This window comes from Ochlerotatus camptorhynchus, unplaced genomic scaffold, assembly GCF_037179485.1.
Source record: "Ochlerotatus camptorhynchus isolate MF236.1 unplaced genomic scaffold, CSIRO-AGI_Acam_v1.1 ptg000037l, whole genome shotgun sequence".
Lineage (NCBI taxonomy): Eukaryota > Metazoa > Arthropoda > Insecta > Diptera > Culicidae > Ochlerotatus > Ochlerotatus camptorhynchus.
In genome coordinates this window covers 608,408-629,247 of record NW_027040528.1, presented here as the reverse complement: position 1 = coordinate 629,247, position 20,840 = coordinate 608,408, and the positions used below count along the sequence as shown (strand labels likewise).

General features: G+C 38.7%; 1 protein-coding gene across 3 annotated transcripts in view; it reads right to left on the bottom strand.

Moving 5' to 3' along the window:
* Positions 1–7,737: 7,737 nt before the first annotated feature.
* Positions 7,738–20,840, bottom strand: part of LOC135711371 (androgen-induced gene 1 protein-like) — a 53,243-nt gene continuing 40,140 nt past the window's right edge. Inside the window, exons 1-4 of one of the 3 annotated variants that reach the window (XM_065234212.1) lie at positions 13,890–14,367; positions 9,351–9,571; positions 8,956–9,278; positions 7,738–8,577 (exon numbers count right to left, since the gene is read on the bottom strand). In XM_065234212.1, the coding sequence (XP_065090284.1) occupies positions 8,537–8,577; positions 8,956–9,278; positions 9,351–9,571; positions 13,890–14,087 (783 nt within the window). In that variant the 5' untranslated portion in view covers positions 14,088–14,367 and the 3' untranslated portion in view covers positions 7,738–8,536. Of the gene's footprint in view, positions 8,578–8,877; positions 9,279–9,350; positions 9,572–13,889; positions 14,368–20,840 lie in introns of those variants that run through there. The other 2 variants (XM_065234224.1, XM_065234233.1) reach the window with 2 other exon arrangements.

Genomic DNA, 20,840 nt, shown 5'->3' with positions numbered 1-20,840 from the left:
CGTTGGCCTCGAGAGGAGGATGCTCAAAAAGTTAGTTTCCTGTTGACTGTGGTAGGTGAACCAGCGAGGAAGAAATATTTCAATTTTGAACTCACCACGGAGGAGAAGGCAAATCCTCTAGCAGCTCTGCTTGCCATCAAAGAGAAAGTGGTCTCAAAGCGCAACGTGATCGTTGATCGGTTCGATTTTTTCTCGGCAACGCAAGCAAGTCGTGAGCCCATCGATTGCTGATATCACTTTGATGAAGGCTGTCGATTTGTGTCGTGCGGAGGAGATAACAGCCAGGCGCTCGCAGGAGCTAGGTGTTCTGGGACCCGGAACGGAAGTCAACAAAGTAAAGAAAATGAATCGTTCGAAGCCATTGAAAGCACAACGCTGCATGTTCTGCGGGGACAGCCACGAGTTTGTTAAAGGTGTGTGCCCTACACTCGGCAAAAGATGTCATCGTTGCAAAGGAAAAAATCACTGTGTGTCGAGCTGGAGAGAAATCAAAGAACCGGAAACCGAATCGCCGGATCAAGGAGGTGAAGGAAGAGAGTACTTCACAAGAGGAATCGTCTTCAGGAACGGATACTACATCGGAAGAAAGTAAGGAGCATTACGAAATCGGGAATTTTTTTGATTACTCCGACAATGGAGGCAACGTTGTCGCAGAACTGGAACTGAAATTTGGAAAAAAAAAAAAGTGGAAGCCAGTACTCTGTGATGTTGATACCGGTGCAAACACCAGTGTAATCGGGTACGCCAGCCTGATTGAGCTAACTGGTAATCTAAATACAGCACTACAACCGTCATCATTCCGCTTACAAACCTTTGGTGGAAACCCCATCAATGTGCTGGGTCAAGTAAATGTGCAATGCCGACGATCGGGACGTAGTCCTGTATTGTCGCGAAGCGTTATGGTTCTAAGATGCTCGATGACCCTGGAGGGATCGTTTTTGCTTACTGAGCAGAAAGTCATGGGTTTAATCCCAAGCTATCCGTCATGACTCTTAAAATTCATGATCACTAAACAAAATGAATATGTTCTTTCGATAGCCGGCTATCGAGAGATTAAATAAACAACAAATAAACAATACATAATTTTGGTTGCATCGCCAACTTGAGGTGAATCCTAACCGAATACCCTACCAAACCCTCCAACTCCGTAGCACTTATGAGGGTGTCGCTAAGTCGGTGGCCTCTCGTTAAGTAAGTACTACATCAACATTTCCTTCCCTATCCCTAGTTATGGTAAAGATGGGCGTGGCTGGGAATAACGACAGTCATGTTTCTGTTACTCTTGTTTAGATTGGAACCAATGTTTACTCCCCAGCATATAAGGCTATCGAAAGAACATATTCATTTTGTTTAGTGATCATGAATTTTAAGAGTCATGACGGAGAGCTTGGGATTAAACCCATGATTTTCTGCTCAGTAAGCAATAACGATCCCTCCAGGGTCATCGAGTATCTCAGAACCATTACGCTTCGCGACAATACAGGACTACGTTTTCGCTTGACATGCAAATAGTTTCCAAGATTAATGTTCAATATCAAATATACAAATGATGGTGGCGATTTATTGTGCTGTGGAAGAGCTTGAAATTAAATCCATGATTTTTTGCTCAGTAAGCAAAATCGATCCCTCCAGGGTCATCGAGCATCTCATAATCCACAGCGCTTCGCGTCAAAGTCCGAATATATGGATGAACTATCTATTATTGAATAACTATTATTTACGATAATTACATGAAAGAAATAAAATATAAACTACAAACAAAACGTGACTACTAAAATCTCAAAAAGATATTCTCACAAATATATTTCATGCAACCAGGAATCTCAAAACCATTAGACCCTATAATGATACTCTGCACATGTTAGACACAAGAATAGGCCAAAAAGCAAACGTCCGACTCACAAAACCTGCCAAATCCACTTGCAGTCACAATCAACGGTTCTACGAATCGCGAGCGCTCACGAATCATAAAACCGCTGACTGCGACATTCTGAAAGCGAAATCGGCAGGCTCTATGCGTCAAACTCCCGCCCTCCAATCTCCTCCTGCATCCAACAACACAAATCTCCACTACAACACCTAACGAATAAAACTCCGAAAATCACTTTTTCTGCCTATCTTTCTATTAGGCCTGCGGACATGCGTTAGCTTCGAAACTTCTAACCAAACTAGGAAAATTTTCAGATCACAAAAAAAAAACTTTTAAACGTAATTACAAAATAAATATTGATTATTTTACGCAAAAACGAGCACTTTTGTATCGTATGCTAAAAATAAAGTATTAATATAATTAAATGCAAAATTTACTAGAAAATCACTACTTTATTGGTGAGAAGTTTCTAATAAGCCCTCCCAGTTCCTCCGTATACAGAACAAATCTGATACTATAATCAGAATTGCTCAGTCTGCATGAAGCAGCCCATTTCATCAAGGAAGTTCTATTAACAACCAAGAATTAATCGTTTGAGGCATACTGAAGCATTAAGAAGGTGATATGTGTCACTATAGGAAATCATCATCGTTGCAAATATAAAGAAATTAAACATAACCCTTTGCTTCAGTACCGTCAACCTCCATGTCCATGGGGAGGGACTGTAACCGACGATCTTTCAAATCCGAAAACTAAAAACTACGAAAAAGTACTTAGGCCTTCATTAAGTTCCACTTTCACGCGACGTTCAATGACAGGGTCCTATCCAGGATTACATCTGAAAAATCCAAATCTGGCCAACGCCCACCTAAACCTGTTCTAGTCCACCTGAAATGACTAACGAATGGAAGACTTTGACTACCCAGCCATGCAATAGTCTCATCCGTGCCTTATGGCAACTTGATGATTCTATTGCGCTCATCTTTTGGCACCACCCAGGGGAGACTTGGTCCTGTACCCAATGCTTAACTTATCTCCATTCCACTCAGCTACTCGCAATATCTTGTGATATAGTGGGTGGAATATTATTACATGAGACAATTCAATGCAGACGTCTTTCCAAATTTGGCAGATCGACAGGTAATCGGTGAGTTAACACGATAGTTGCTATTCAACAACTCGACAACGTCCCATCGTCAACGCCTGCTATGAGAATTTCCCATTGCAGACGCCAACGAAATGACGTCATCGAGCTATCGATCAACTACCCTGGTTATCGCCTGGTACCTTATAGCACGATGCTAGGAGGCGAACCGGAAGAATCGATGAGCTACCTCTCCCCCCCAATGTTTACTCCCCAGCATTATTCCTGAAAGTAGTCTTACTGAGAATTTCAGAAGAGACGTGAGTGTCGTTAGTATCCAATCTACGAAGTATATCATAACAACGCTAACGCTAATGCCGACGATCGGGACGGAAGTATCGTCTGGTTCTGCAGGTTGTGGACGTCAACCATCGACCTTTGCTTTCGGCCAGAGCTTCCCGTGAGCTTGGCTTAGTGAAATTTTGCGAGACAGTCAGCTTTGGTGAATCGGATCTGTGTCCAAGAACATCAATGTCATCAGATAAGTGCCTGAACGTACATAGAGTTGAAGCCCTGAAGATCATGGAAGAGCATCCGGACCTGTTCGCTGGTTACGGCAAGTTTCCAGGCACAGTAGCGCTGGAGGTAGACAACAGTGTTCAATCATCGATTCAACCACCCCGGAGGGTTCCTATTGGAATCACTGGAGAGGAACAGAATCATTGTGCAAGAGAAGCATAATACCAACTGGGTCAGTAATTTGGTCATCGTGCAACGAGGTGAGCTTGGTTCAGGGATTCGTATTTGCTTAGATCCTGTCCATCTGAACAAAGCTTTGAAACGACCGCATCTTCAGTTCACCACGCTGGATGAAATCCTTCCAGAATTAGGAAAAGCTAAGGTGTTTTCCACGGTGGATACCAAAAAGGGTTTTTGGCACGTCGTTCTGGACAAACCGAGCAGCAAGATGACTACTTTCTGGACACCATTCGGTAGGTACCGATGGACTCGTCTGCCGTTTGGAATTTCTCCATCTCCAGAGATTTTTCAACTTAAGCTGCAGGAAGTCATTCAGGGACTAAAAGGCGTTGAATGCTTAGCTGACGATTTGCTCATTTACGGTGTAGGTGATACAATGGAAGAAGCGCTAATCAATCACAACAAATGCTTGCAACAGCTCATTATTCGTCTAGAAGAAAACAACGTAAAGTTGAATCGATCAAAGATGAACCTCTGTCAAACTTCCGTAAAATTTTATGGTCATATGCTGACAGATATCGTTTATCAAGAGCTTTGCGCCGCCATGCAACAGAAAGGAGGTCCATCGTTTTGTTGGGATGGTCAACTACCTGAGCCGTTACATTCCGAACCTCAGTGTTAACCTGACGAATCTGCGCAAACTAATCTCCGAGTCAGCTATGTGGCAGTGGACAGCAACCGAAGAAAATGAGTTTAAAGTAGTGAAATCCTTGGTATTGGACATCAAGACGCTGAAGTACTATGACGTGACCCAACCGTTAGTGATAGAGTGCGATGCTAGTTGCTATGGTTTGGGTGTTGCAGTTTTCCAGCACAACGGAGTGATTGGATATGCGTCACGAACGTTGACGAGCACTGAGAAGAACTACGCTCAAATTGAGAAGGAGCTACTTGCTATTGTGTTTGCTTGTGTTCGCTTCGATCAGTTGGTTGTTGGTAATCCGAAGGCTACAGTGAAAACGGACCACAAACCGTTAATCAGTATAAAGGGTGATACGGTCAAAATTTGGTCAAGGGAAAACGCGTGTAAATCGGTGAAATCGTTTATTTAAAAAATCAAATTAAATTTCTTTTTCAAGTTCAATTAGTATAAAATTCAGGAAAAATATTCAGTTAGGCTTCCGCTTTTCCAAATCCGAATTGCCGGGCCTTACGCTTGACCCCTGCCATCAGATTTTGTACAGCCACCTTGTCCACCTTCTTCGCCGCAGAAAGCCAGTTTGCCTTGAACTGCTGCTCGCCCTTAGCAGTTTTTTTGGTCTTCTTTAGGTTCCGCTTGACAATAGCCCAGTATTTCTCAATTGGGTGGAGCTCTGGCGTGTTGGGAGGGTTCTTGTCCTTGGGAACCACCTGCACGTTGTTGGCGGCGTACCACTCCATGGCCTTTTTACCGTAATGGCAAGATGTTAAATCCGGCCAAAACAGTACGGAACAACCGTGTTTCTTCAGGAAAGGCAGCAGACGTTTATTCAAACACTCTTTCACGTAAATTTCTTGGTTGACAGTCCCGGAAGCTATGAAAATGCTGCTTTTCAAGCCACAGGTACAGATGGCTTGCCAAACCAGATATTTCTTTGCGAACTTTGACAGTTTCATGTGCTTGAAAACATCTGCTACCTTTCCCCTTCCTTTTGCCGTATAAAACTCCTGTCCCGGAAGCTGCTTGTAGTCGGCTTTGACGTAGGTTTCGTCGTCCATTACCACGCAGTCAAACTTCGTCAGCATCGTCGTGTACAGCCTCCGGGATCGCGCTTTGGCCGTCGTATTTTGTTTATCATCGCGATTTGGAGTCACTACCTTCATGTAAGTCGATAGTCCGGCTCGTATTTTGGCTCGATGCACGGTTGTAGACGATACACCCAGCTTATTTGCGGCATCTCGGAGAGAGAGGTTAGGGTTTCGCTTGAAACTACCGGCAACTCTCTTTGTCGTCTCAGCGGCTTCTGGTTTTCGATTTCCCCCCGATCCAGACTTCCTGGCTGTCGACAAACGTTCCCCAAACACTTTAATTACATTTGTAACGGTTGATTTGGCAACTTTTAGCGATTTTGCCAACTTTGCGTGCGAGTAGCTCGGATTTTCGCGATGCGTGAGCAAAATTTTGATACGCTGCTCTTCTTGCTTGGACGGCATTTTGACAACTCAAGAGTGAATTCCAAAATCAAAATAGGAGCAACATTCTACACACACACACCTTCAAAATGAGGGGTGTTCAGGTTTTTTAAATGCAAAATTGAAAGAAATACGTCAAGTTGATATTGACCAAATTTTGACCGTATCACCCTTTATTAAAAAAATCACTCTTATCAGCGCCACGACGTCTTCAACATATGTTGCTCAATCTTCAACGTTACAACTTGACAATCGAGTTTGTTAAGGGGAAGGAAAACGTTGTGGCAGATGCTTTGCCTCAATATCCATTGGTAAACGAAAATGCTGTGGAAAAATTTGAAAAACTTAATATATTCAGCGTTTTTGATGAAATATCAGAAGTGAAACTTAGTAACTTTCTCAGTATTTCGGACACAAGGCTCACTGAGATAATGGAAGAAACTGGAAAGGATCATTCAATGCAGATCATCGTCAAGTACATTCACCAGGGCTGGCCTAGTTCGGTTGATCGTGTGCCAGATAACGTCAAGATTTACTACAATTGCCGCAACGAACTGTCTACCCAGGACGGTTTGATCTTTAGGAACGACTGCTTACTAATACCGTATGTTCTCCGGAGAAAGCTTGTGGATTGCTGTCATATCAGTCTGGAGGCTACACTGAAGTTAGCAAGAGCGAATTTGTTCTGTCCAGGAATGTGTTCGCAGATCAAGGATGTCGTCAAGGAATGTGCAATTTGTGCTAAATTTGCTGCATCTCAACCGAATCCACCAATGCAAAGCCATCAGATTCCAGTGTACCCTTTCCAGATGGTTTCGATGGATGTGTTTTTTGCTGATTACCATGGTCTAAAAAGGAAATTTTTAGTTACAGTGGACCATTACTCGGATTTTTACGAGATCAACTTGTTAAAGGATCTGACGCCAGAATCTGTGGTAGCTGCATGTAAGGAAAACTTTGCGCGTCACGGAATTCCACAACTAGTAGTGACGGGTAATGGTACAAACTTCGTGAATCAAAAGATTGTGAAGTTTGCCGGCGAATAGAGTTTTGATCACGTCACGTCTGCACCTCATCATCAGCAAGCCAATGGGAAGTCGGAGGCTGCCGTGAAGATAGCTAAAAGGTTGATGAAGAAGGCTGAAGAAAGCGGATCAGATTTTTGGTACGCTCTGTTGCATCGGCGCAATATTCCCAACAAGATTGGATCCAGTCCAGCAGCTCGTTTGTTTTCCCGTTCAACACGATGTGGAGTACCGACAAGTGCAACAAACTTGCAACCAAAGGTAGTGGAGAATGTCCCATCTGCAATCGAAGAAAATCGTAAGCGAAATAAGTATCACTATGGCAATTAGGGTAGACAGAAGGATAATCAGCGATGAACATCATGTTCAGGATATATGTATTGCCAAAAAAAAAAAATAGACAGGGATGCATAAAAATGGAAAAGAGATCCGATTTTTATTTTGGTTGGTGTGGATGAGAATGCGGATTTGAGGATAACATTAACGTGGGATGATGATGGATGAGGATGTGTCGTTCCCCCTGTACTAGTACCTACTAGGCTGCTCATCTGCATCCGTCACTACTACGATGGCCTACTTGGATGACCACACCCGAGACAAGGACATTTCTTGCTTTTTAACAAAACTGCGCTTGTTTTCAATACTTTTCGTTCATTTTATTGATCTGGATTTAGTTGCATTTGACAATGATAGATTTTACTTTATACGGATTTAGATTTAGATACACTTTTTTTAAATTCATTTTCTAATAAATTGGCTCACTTATTTCAATTAGTGTTGAATACTAATAGCTTTAAAGTGCTCCTACAATAGCCTACAGGATCTGCGTTATGTATTAATATCAAAAAAGGTAAATACGCTGCACAAGGTCTCTTCTACAATAAATCAAATATTAATTTGACTGCTGGCTGTTGTTTGACACCTAAATATCATCGTCTTCAAAACTGAGCTCCGAAAAGTCGGTACTAAAACATTACACTTTTGTTTTTGTTTTTCTTGTGTGTATCTCCAAACTAGTTAATTTTACTTGGAGGCAAATCGCTTCACTTGACATCTAAATAAAATGCATTAGCTACTGGTTTTTTTTTTTCTAATCGAACGTCTAAATGGTGTTTTCACTAGAATATATGTATATATTTTTGAATTTTGGTCTCTCCGAATTGAAAGTAAGCAAACTTTTGATACTATCTAATACCGATTTGTTTTTATGTGTAAGGGCGTAGCTATGATTGCACATCTAAATTTCACTCATTCCTTGTCCTCGATTTGGAGATGTTTATAAATGCCTGGTGATGCAATGCATGATAAACGCAAGGAATTACGACTAAACTGGTGACCACGGTGGTGCTAGAATTTGTGGATTTTGCATTTACGATTAGGATTAGGTATATATGTGTGTGTGTGTGTGTGTGTTTGTTACTTTTACATTTTTAGGTTTGATTAACTTTTACGTTACTACGTTTGATTCACCATGAGCTATCACTGCTAAACTAGTTGGTCATTGATAGTTTTTTGTTTGTTTTCGAAGTCTTAACTGTTCTACAACTTTGCTCCCACACTGGTCATTCTCGGTTTCGAGTGTGTAGCTTAACGTGTCAGAACAGGCAATCGACTCTCAACTAGCGCTCAAAATGCATCTAAATGGAAGTTTCCTTTTTTACTGCTACAGAATACAAGCAACATTGGTTAAACGGCCCCTTCCGGCAGGTGTACCAATTCACAATTTTCTGAATAAAAAATTAAAATTTCATTAAAAACGCAAACAAACAAGGTTTTATGGATGGCTATGTATTTATTGCATTTATTAGTCGGCACAAATCACAGATGATGGATTAAAATAACGCTGTGAAAAAGTTTTGAAAACTTTAAGTTGTTAAATTAAATATAAATTAAAATTCGAAAGATGTGTCTAAAATGAGGTTAAACAAATGAATAAATTAATGGTTTTTTTTTTTAATGTTTTTAATTCAACCAACGGAAAACAATTAATGAACAAAAAACAACGGATAGTGAATGCACATTGCCACTTCAGTCGTCGTCCATGCATCAACAACACACGCGCTTGCACAAACTGTGAAAAGATCCTTTCTATTTGATCTTCTTACTGGCACTGGTGGCCTTGAGTTGCTTCAGCTCCTTGGTCCAGATAAGATTGTTGAAGAACTCCCCGAACAGATACAGCCCAACGGAGAAACCCAGGCTGACGGCGAAGAACACCATACGCTGCGGTAGATTCAGCACGTCCAACACCGGATAGACCCAGATTCCACCGAAGTGACGGATGATGTGCAGCCACGTCAGGTAGCATGTCATAAAGATGCCCAGTCCGGCCAGGCCTGCCTTACGGGATGGATACTGCCGGAAGCTGGTGCAGATTTCCAGCATCATGAAGATCACGATGTTGGTGTGCATCACATGGTTGAGCCAGCTGCAAAGTGTCAAATGGATTTAGCATTAAATAGAGCAAAATGCTTGGAAAGAGGAAGGAAGCTTCACTCACCCTGGGAAAACGGCATCCAGTGCCTTGGGGAAGACTAACTCCCGATCGATGGCCATCAGCGTCCAAAAGGTAACTCCCACGTTGAGGGCCACCGGGAAGGCGAAAGCGGCCAGCATGTAGTCCTTGAGTTTCCGGATGAGCGGCGTTTTGCGTGGTGCGACCTCATTGGTACCGATGAAGTCATTGACCAGGCAAACCGTAAAGTAGACGGCTTGTAGGATCTGTGAATAAAAATAAAACAATTTATTGCCGGGTGCTGCAGTGAGTTACATAAATCTTCGTCAGCATGTAGAGTTCGAATGGGCTTAAGGAAATTTAGGTCACGCTGTATGGTTCTGCTAAAACGCTGGAGATTCCGGATTTCATTTTTTTTATTTTTTTTTTAAATATCAGAAAGTCTTTAAAAATTACCGAAGGTATTACAAAAATTGTGAAAATGTGAAAGTGATTTAGACATTTTGTGGTCATTATACTTCCCCTCAAACTCCCTCACTGTTATATATTCAAGAATATGTTTTCACGGGTGTGCTTTTTTCAATCTTTCTCATATATCTTACTTATCATTGCGTCAACTTATTATTTGTTTTCGTGTAGCTCCCGGAAATGATAGAGAACAATCATAAGACCACATGGAATCTGTTCCAGATTTTCCGGACTATGGATCCATATTAGACTGGCCCACATTCATATGAAGAAATTTTTGTATCATTTTTATCAATGGGCCTACCTCTAGATTTGTGCCATTAGGTAAGAAACCACTCTGAAAATTTTAGCTCATTCGGATGTAACACGAGCTGGCGCTTTTTATTTAAAATTTATATGGGGATATTGGTTGAAATGTATGGAAAAATAATATTATTTCACTCTTTCGTGCATAGAACTGGTACAGCAAACTCGGTTAAGCTCAGAATTTCTGCACACGTAGGAACAACTTTACTGAAGACAGCATCACGATAGTATTATCACAGACAAACAGACATAACACTCGCAAGTTGTTCATCGAACAAGCATTTAACGGTCAATTTAAAAGTATCGTAGTTGGTAGTACCGCCACCTGTGGCGCGCATAGTCAATTCCCTTGCGTTTGACGTTTACACACTACCGCCATCTGTTCAGCGTACTACCCACCACAGTGTGCTCAACAGATGGCGGTAATGTTTTTGCGACGATGTTTTACAGTGAGAAATATTCAATATGTTATGTCTATTTGTCTGTGGTATTATGGAGATATTAAAGAATTAAACATTAAGAGCTGCCTCAGTACCAAAATGCGAGGTTAAATTCGATTCAATTATAATAGACGACGATCTTCAGCTCTTGATCCGTCTTAAAAATGTCCGTAGGAGACAATATCAAAGAACACGCGATCCTGCCATGAAAGTTATCTGGCGAGATTTACAAAAACAAATTAAAAAAACGATTATCTGCCCTGAGGAACAAAACTTTTGAAAATAATGTTTTTAAATTAGACCCGAGTTCCAAACCCTTTTGGAAACTCACAAAATTTTTGAAAAAACCTCAAAAGCCTATTCCAGCGCTTAAAGAAAAGTAAAGTAAAATTTTGATCACAAATTTGGAAAAAGCTCAGAAACTTGCTAAGCAATTCGAGAGTTCCCATAATTTCAGTTTGGGTCATACTAGTCCTATTGAGAATCAGGTTGCTAGGGATTATCTGAATATTTTCTCTCGGGAAAATATTTTTGATGATTCCTGGGGGACTGATTTGGACGAAGTAAGGTCTATAACTAAAAAGTTTCAAAATATGAAAGCTCCAGGTGATGATGGAATTTTCTATATCCTCATCAAAAAACTCCCAGAGAGTACCTTGTCTTTCTTGGTAAAATTATTTAACAGATGTTTCCATTTGGCATACTTTCCTGATAAATGGAAAAATGCAAAAGTTGTTCCAATTTTGAAGCCGGATAAAAATCCAGCTGAAGCTTCTAGCTACCGTCCAATAAGTTTGCTTTCTTCAATAAGTAAACTTTTTGAAAAGATAATTTTAAATAGAATGATGCTTCACATCAATACGAACCCAATTTTTGCAGATGAGCAGTTTGGATTTCGCCATGGGCATTCAACTACTCATCAACTCTTAAGAGTTACCAATTTAATTCGTTCAAACAAATCTGAAGGCCACTCAACTGGAGTTGCTCTTCTAGACATAGAAAAAGCATTTCGACAGTGTTTGGCATGAAGGTTTGATTGCTAAATTGAAAAAGTTTAATTTTCCACTTTATATTATGAAATTAGTTCAAAATTATTTAACTGACAGAACTCTGCAGGTAAATTATCAAAATTCCAAATCTATTCGACTACCTGTTAGAGCAGGAGTTCCTCAGGGTAGCATTCTTGGGGCTATATTGTATAACATTTTCACTTCGGACCTCTCTGATTTGCCTCAGGGTTGCCACAAATCTTTGTTCGCTGATGACACAGGCATTTCCGCTAAAGGAAGAAGTCTTCGTGTTATTTGCAGCAGACTGCAGAAAAGTTTAGATATTTTCTCTTCTTATTTACAAAAATGGAAGATTTCTCCCAACGCTTCCAAAACTCAACTTATAATATTTCCACATAAGCCTAGAGCTTCCTTTTTGAAACCTAGTAGTAGTCACATAGTCACTATGAACGGAGTTCCAATTTCCTGGTCAAACCAAGTGAAATATCTTGGATTAATACTTGACCAAAAATTAACTTTTAAAGATCACATTGAGGGCATTCAAGCCAAATGTAACAAATATATAAAATATTTGTATCCTCTTATAAACAGGAAATCCAAACTTTGCATGACGAATAAACTTCTAATATTTAAACAAACGGCCATGCTTTACGCTGTGCCAATATGGTCTTGTTGTTGCACTACCAGGAAAAAAAGCACTTCAAAGGATTCAGAACAAAGTTCTGAAAATGATTTTGAAGTTGCCTCCCTGGTACAGTACTACCGAAGTACATAGAATTTCGAATGTTGAGACTTTAGAACAAATGTCCAACAAAATAATTAATAATTTCAGGCAAAAATCGTTGCAATCCTCAATTGCAACGATTAATTCTCTTTATACTTAGATAAGATTTAGTTTTAGTTTTTAGTTTTAAGATATCAATTGTTATACTGACATGCAGGTTTAAGAAACCTGTTTAAAATACTGAATTGCCAAGACAGGAACAATGTAAAAATACTTAGATATATATCATAACAATTAAGGCTGGTAAGTTACTGTAGTAATTGGAGCACCTAGGTAAAAATGAAATGTAATTTATTTTGAATTTGAAACAAATAAAGTTAAAAAAAAAGAATTAAACATTCTTCTACCGGTTGTTGCGGCATCCGTCAGACGTTTCCCACACACTTTAATCAGCGATTTTGTCAAGTCTTCGTTGGAAAACATGGGATTTTGCTTATGCGCGAGCAGAATTTTGATACGCTATTCATGTTGCTCGACGCCATTTTGAGAACTAAATAGTCAAAATAGAGGCAACATTCCGTACACACACACACCTGCACAATTATTGGTGTTGAATTTAAGGGCAACATTAAAAAAAATACACCAAATTTTAGTCGACCAATTTTTGATCGTTCCACCCTTTATCAAATCACATCTCCTCGACGAAATCTTAAAGCCCACGCACATTAGATCCGTTTGCGTTGCGTTGACGTAAATTTGACAGTTAGACAATACAAATGGCACTCAAAACGACAACCATAGGGCCACCATAGAACCGGTTCCGAATATTCCGGATCATGGTTGCACATTAGACTGATGCAAAATTTGAAATTTTCGCTCCACAGTGCTCAAACGTTTCCAAATTAGGTCCTGTTTATCTTCCCAAACTTTCCCAAACTCATTTAGTAAGAACCTAACTTGGCAAAAACCATTTGAAGTTTATATGGAAATTACTATGGGGAAACCATAATTTTGGTTCATATCTATCTCAAAATTCACCACTTCATTCTACTTTAGAAAATGATAACCGCGCTTGTTGAAAATTTTCTCAGCTACAAGTTTGTTCCATACCACTTTTCGATCAAATGTAAGGAACAAAAATTATTAATGAGTGTTTCTTAATTCACCATAAGCACCGACCGTCATGACATGAGAGTTAATGACTTGTTTGACCAGTTTTGTCGAGAAAATGCTGACTAAAGTGGTGCTTCTTAAAGTTACACAATTTAATTGCAGCAGCAGGTGCATACTCATACGAACAATTTTCCCAAGTGTTCCTAATTATGCAATAAAACGAGCAAAACATAGATAAGAACCCTGAAGTGTGCTCATCAAATTACATTTTGTGTGATTTGAACGCAATTTAAAAATAATGTTTCCACCGTCAGTGGAAGCGAAAGGGTTTGTTTGTGTTTTTCCATGCAGCGCCCGTTGTTATGCAACGCTGTTTTTCCGGCAAACACGCGACACACATACACTGCCAAACACCTGCTGCGGGAAAGCCGTTTGTGTAGTCACGACCGACGAAAACGTATGATGAAATTTTTTTCACAAATTTCTAACATAAACCGACAACTATCTCCAAAAACCTACTTACCGCATCCCAAACGGTGAGGTATTTCAGCTTGCCACCGAATTCGCCCCCGGGTCGTCGCATCTCTGGCGGAAAGTGCACATAGGTGAAATCATAGTAGACTCCGTAGGAAAATTGCACCATCAAAATGAAGTGCATCAGCGTACGGAGCGATCCGTAGATGGCCCGGTTGTAGCCGTCGCTAGCCTTCTGTTTGGCCATCTCTTCTTCAAATCCGCTCTATCCGCAAAGATTAACCGCCGAGTATTGACACCGTTCTTCAACTATGCACTCTCGAGAACAGACTGATACCAGAGCGGGTCTACCGGATTTCACCCCTTGTGAACTTCGCAAGCTGATAGTGAGCAAGCGATTATTAATTATAAATGAGACCTCAATTAGGTTGATTCGGTGTCGTTTCTTTTTCTGTACTTTGGAGCCTCCAGTTGTTGAGAGGTGCTTTTCTGATAGGAGATACACAACCCCGGTAGCAATAAAAATGGAACACACTACAGGCCAACTAGACTGTGAGTGCGAAAGCGGAGCCAAACTAAAACCAACACATAACGACGATTTCGTTGTTGACGTTTCTCTTGCTTCGTTGATGTCACTCGAGTGTATAGGAAACGAAGAGAAACACCGATGTTATATCGTCGGTTTCATGCAATACTGTCACAAGTCTAATTTATTTTTATTTTTCAGATTTTGATGGCAAATAATGACGGCAAATAGTGTGAAGTTTCATTCCACAAAAAACCCGTTTTGAAATTAGCAGAAAATCGAAAGATATGGCTTTGCTACTTTTTCAAGCCAAAAACAATGTACATTCTACGGGGTGTCATTAGAATATGTTTCTTGAACTCCTATAATAAATTGTAGATAACATTAATCAGCTATTTTATTTAAATAATGCTGTAAAGCTATGTGTCATCAGTAGCAAAAACACATTTTTAAAAATGTCCGCAGGTAAACACAATTTTGAACATACTTTTATGTGGATGGACGAAGGTTACACGCAATCTTTAGCCATATATACGAAGTACATTGTGATCATAATCAATCTACTCGCTGTACTTTTTCCAAATAAGAAACATTGGTTCCATATTGTAGCTTAGGGTATTTCCGTTGATATGGTATATAGTTTTTAAATAGTATGTGTTACACTAGCGTGCACAGGAATCTTGTTAAGGAGGGCCATTTTTTTTCTTTGTTGCATTTAATCTGGGGATGGGGAGTAGTACAAAGTACATCGTAGATGGTGCTTTCCTCCTCCCACTTTTTCCCTACTGTTCAATTTAGCTAATTTTACTTATTTTTTGCTCTTCAATGCAAACTGCTTTCAGACAGCCAATGGAAATTGGCAATTTAATCCATTCGACGATGTCGATGATGATCGGTTCGTCAAATGGTTGCGATAGTAGGGTGCACATAGCAGTGAACAAACAGTATATTGCTCTTGTTAATCCAATCTTGATCAGTGATATTGAGTGCTTGGCACTGATGAAGTTTGCAAGTAGTAGACGAAATACGCGTATCTGTCAAAAGATAAGCAATTATAACGGAATTAAGGGGGTATTCCCAATCTTTTGCCTTTTTTCGGCCTGTTTTTCAAGGAAAATGAATAGTAATGCGCCTAACTCTTTGGGATTCTTGTTTATTGAACATTAAAGTTTACAAATAAATTTTTTTCGACATAAAAAAAGACATTATTGACGTCACAAAATGACGACAAACAGACCCCTGTTCGCCGCAAACGCCTGGACGGGCGAAGACTTTTCTCTGGAACGGCTTCATCTGAAACAGATTTCGTGATGAAATTAATAATCTGCATAAGATTCTCTGGAGCTTCTCCCGTTGGCAGCAAAAAATCTTGCAAATTAACAAAATGGCGGCCATATGAAAAAAAGGCGATTTTTAGCCCGCTTTTTTGCAACTTTAAGGTGCTTCAAACAATGTTAAATGTTAATATTTTTGGCTGAAAGTGGGAGAAGCTCCAAAGAATTTAATAAGGAACAAAATGCGCAAAAAGTCAATATCTCTTATAGTTTCTGAGAAAAATCTTCGCCCGATAAAAAAAATGTGGTTTCGAGAAAAACGCGTTTAAAGTTTTGACTTTAGTTAAAACCATTTGGGGGTTCTTACCATTAGTCAGCTATGCCTGGACACCGAATTCGCTGATCGGAAAACGGCTTGGGGGGATGAAAGTATATAGTCTAAAGTACAAAAAAACGTGAAAAAAAAAATTTCATTTTTTGAAAAAAAAGATCGGGAATACCCCCTTAAAAGGAAATAAACCAACACATTCAAAGCTGTTCATTGACAAGATTCTTTGACGATTTTTTAGTAAGATAACAATCGACCAAGGTTCAATGGCAAACTAATACCCACTTTTCAATCAGGGAATCCAAAAGCTTTTTTTTTTTAGAACTCTATGAGCTCTTTTGAAACTCTTCTCAGAAGTCATCTGGAATTATTTTTAGAACTCTCCTTGACTTTTACTCAGAACACCTTGGAACTGAAATTCCCTTAGAGTTTCAGAAGAATTTCCCCAGTATTATCCAGAAATTATTTCGGGAATGAGCTAGAAATTATCGGTACTCCCTTGAAATTTTCCTCAAAATCCCTTTGGAATTTCACTCTAAATTTAATTTTCTCGGTATTCTTTCGGAATTATCTTGGAACTATAACAGGATTCACTAGAAATTATTCGCAGAATTTTCTTGGAATACTCCCCACAAATTCTTTGGGACTGTCCTCAGAATTCAATATCCTTGAGGATCTTCTCGGATTATTTTAGAACTCTCCTAAGCGCTCTTTTGAAATTCTTCTCAGAAGTCCACTGGAATTATATTTAGAACTCTTTATGATTTTTTTTCAGAACACCTTGGAACTGAATGCGCTAGAAATTTTCCGTGGATAGGCTTGAAATTTCGCTTTAAATCCCTTTGGAATTTCACTCAAAATTTGATTTTCTCGGTATTCTTTTCGAAATTATCTTGAAAATATCTGCAGGATGTACTAGAAATTATCCGCAGAATTTTCTTTGAATTCTCTCCAGAAATATTTTGGAACTGTTCTAGGAATTCAATATCATTGAGGTTCTTCTCGGAATATTTTAGAACCTTTTTTTTTCTCAGAACACCTTGGAACTAAAATTTCCGTAAATTTTCAGAAGAATTTCCTCTGTATTCTCCAGAAATTCTTCCCAAAATGAGCTTGAAATTATCCTCGGAATTTCCTTGAAATTTTCCCCAACATCCCATCAAAATTTGATTCTCTCTGTATTCTTTTCGAAAAAATCTTGGAACTATCTGCATTATTCACTAGAAATAATTCACAGAATTTTCATGGAATCATCCCCAGAAATCATTTCTTTTGGAACTTGTCTTCAGAATTCAATACCCTTGACTTCTCGGAAGTCAAGTTTAAGTTGTCCGTCCATTCACCAAAACGTTGTAGTTTTATTTCTACCAGAAATGTTCAATAAAGTTTGCCCCTCCATTCACCAGAACTGTGCAATGTTTACATCAGGAATTTTCAATTCAGTTATCGCCTCCATGCAGCAGATTGTTGCAAATCTTGCACCAGAAATTTTCAATACAACTTGCCCCAGAAAATTTTACACCAGAAAATTTCCATTGACCAGAACGATGCAAATTTTCCACCGTTAATGTTCAATAAAAATTGTTCTCCAATCTTCTGATTGATGCAGATATCCTTTTTCCATTTTCCACCATACATTTTCAATATAGCTTGCTTCTCCTATCATCAGAATGTTGCAAGTTTTCCACCAAATAAAGCTTGCTCCTATTTTCAGATTTTTCAAAATATATTTTCAGGAAAAATATAATAAAATATATTTTCCCTCCAATCATCAGAATGGTGCAAATTTTGCACCAGAAATTATTATTAAAATTTGTTCCTCTATTGTAAATGTAAATTGTATGATGTAAATTTGAGACCAAACATTTTCCGAAGAGCTTGCCCATCCGTTCACTGGAACGGTGCAAATTTTCCTCCAGTAGTTTTCAATATAGCTTAATTTAAATAAAGCTTGTGCCTTCATTTACCAGACCAGTGCAAGTTTTCCACCAGAAATTTTCAGTTCATCTCATTTATCAGAGCGTTACAAATTTTGTACCAGAAATTTTCAATAGAGCATGTTCCTCCATTCACCAGAACGGTGCACCAAAAATTGTCAGTGAAGTTTGTTTCACCATGCACCTTTGTGGTACAATTTTCAGGCTTTGTCTCTTCATGCACCACCATCAATTTTCAATGAAGCTTGCATTCATCAGAACGATGCAAGTTATGCACCAGAAACATGAATATCCCTTGCTTCTACATTCACCACAGTGTGGCGAACGTTCCACCAGAAATTTTCAGTTTAATGTGCACCTCCAAATTTTTTGCGTGATTCAATTTTTCCACCAGAATTATTCATTGATGATATTTTTACACCAGAATTATTCAATAAAAAGCTTTTTCTACAATTTACCACCACGAAGGTGAATTTTTTGAACCTTAAAATTACCCTCTTCTTTTAACCCTCCATGAACCACTTTGAAAAAACAAATTACACCAGAATTTTTATGTATGCACCACTGTGGTGCAATTTTTTGACCAAAAAATTTCATTGAAGTTTGTCCATTCATGCACCTTTGTGGTGCAATTTTCAGACACCATCTCAAAGGAATTGACGCAATAAAAGGTTTTCAGTGTCCTTATAGTATGAAATGAAGTTATGTACCTTCAAATCAAGTTATCAAGAAATCAAGTTATTTTATATCATAATTTGGAAATGTGGTAATAAACATCTTATATATAAAAGGAGGGGCAATTGCCCCACCTTGCCCCACCCTGTGCACGCCAGTACATATTTTACAAAATATTAACAAACCATTTTCGTGTTTTCCGCCTTTTTGAAAAAAGCACTCAAACCATCACTTATGAAATATATTTTCAATACAGCCATCACAAATTCAATGTTGTATTCTTATTGCTTATGAAGTTTTCTGATTATATACTCATTCAAAGTTTCATATTTAAAGAACTAAATTGTTTGAGTTTCACTCATTTTTTCTACATTCATCGAGCTTTATCAACGTAACCCCAAATCAAAATACTGAAGTTCGGTCACAAAACTAAAAAAATAGTGCAAATGCTTTAATTTTCGTTCAACATATTACTAACGAATTAACTCTTGGATCCTCAGTACTTGTTTTAAAAATATAAAATTTGAAAAACAGTCATTACTGTAAAAAATATTTAGAATCAACTTTAAAAAACTATCAATCTTACCCCGTTTTACTCCCAATAGCAACGTTACCTTTACAGGGGATAGACAACATGTTCGGTACTGGCAAAATTTTGTCAATATTCAAATGGCATTAACTTTTCGAAAAATAAACCAATTTAAATGTAACCGGATGCATTTGACGGGAAATTTATAGCAGTTTCATTTGAAAATGTGGTGTTCCGGATTTTGGGGGGTGTGTCGAAAACTGATTTTTTCATCGCTTGTATTGTTTTCTGGTACGGAAATTGATGTGAATTCATATTTTTTCCCTGATGCTAGAACCAATTTTAAATTCAATTGAGAAACTGTCGAGAAACAGCCGAGATCTAGTCATTTCCTTGAAATCGGTTCCGGTTAAGTGACCAGTAATGTTAATCATTTGAATCACGTCAATATGGGTATCAATCCTCATGATTTTCAGCGCGATGTCTCCAGAATCGTTTTCAGCATCACAAGTTGCGATGGCCATCCTGGAGCAGGTTTTGGGTAAACCATAGGAAGTAGACAATTTGGGATTTTTTTTCCTTGATTTGTTTTCCGTCGATCTGGTTTTCCGTACTGAGTACCAATGCACAGTGGTCCAGAATGCAGATTTAGGTTGAATGCGAGGTTGAATGATATGTTTTGAGCCTATCAAAATTCAAAATATCCGCACCGTACAGCCATACTCTGTGTTTTCAACTGAAGGTACACTTGAGAGCGCTCTCGAGTCCGCTAAAATCCGTTCGACCTTTTGTTCATTTTGACCTTTTGGTAATTCGTCCTTTTGTCCCTTAAAACTCATTCGGCCCTTTTGTTCCCTATGAATTTGATTCGACCTTTTGTTATAGATTCATCTCCGACTGATACAATTTTTACGCTTCCGTACATACCTATATTAAAAAAATAAACCACAGACAAATAGAAAAAAATCTTAAATGTTTTTCATCAAACACGCATTTAACGGTAAATTTCAATTTTTCTTAGTTTGTAGTTCTGCCAGCTGTGGTGCGAATAGACTTGCGTTAGACGTTTACATTATACCGCCATCTCCTGAGCGTACTGCCCATGACAGTGTACATAACAGATGGTAGTTGTGTTTTAGTGACGACGTTTTACAGTGAAACATGTGAAATGGGTTGTCTGTTTGTCTGTGATAAATTCCAAATATGTATCTCCAAATGTCCTTGCCCGATATTTGATTTTTTTTTTTCTAACAGAAGCGTATAAAAATGCAAACTCTTGAAATGTTTAAAACACTTGAAAACTAATAAAAATCGTAGAATAAGAACTAAGTAGAGCTGTATATTTTTTCACGGACAATGATTTAAAATGTTTTTAATATTATGAAGAGCTTTGAGTGTGTTGGTTTATTTCCTTTTAATTCCGTTACGAGTATTTTTTCTGAAGCAACGTCAGGATTCTACGTGGAAAAACAAAGTTCGGTAATGTCTCAAACTTACTCTTCTTTGTATGGAGGAAAAATATTACATTTTCAGAGGAAATTTTTGTAAACAAACTGGATGACATTTTTAGCATTGTCAAAAGGGAAGATTTATCAAAAAATTTGGAGGCCATAAGCAACGTTCACAAGGATATCAAATTTACTCACGAAAAAGAGAGAGACGGCAAACTCCCCTTCTTAGATTTTCTCATCATCAGGAAGACGTCTTCGTTCAATTTCGAAATCTATAGAA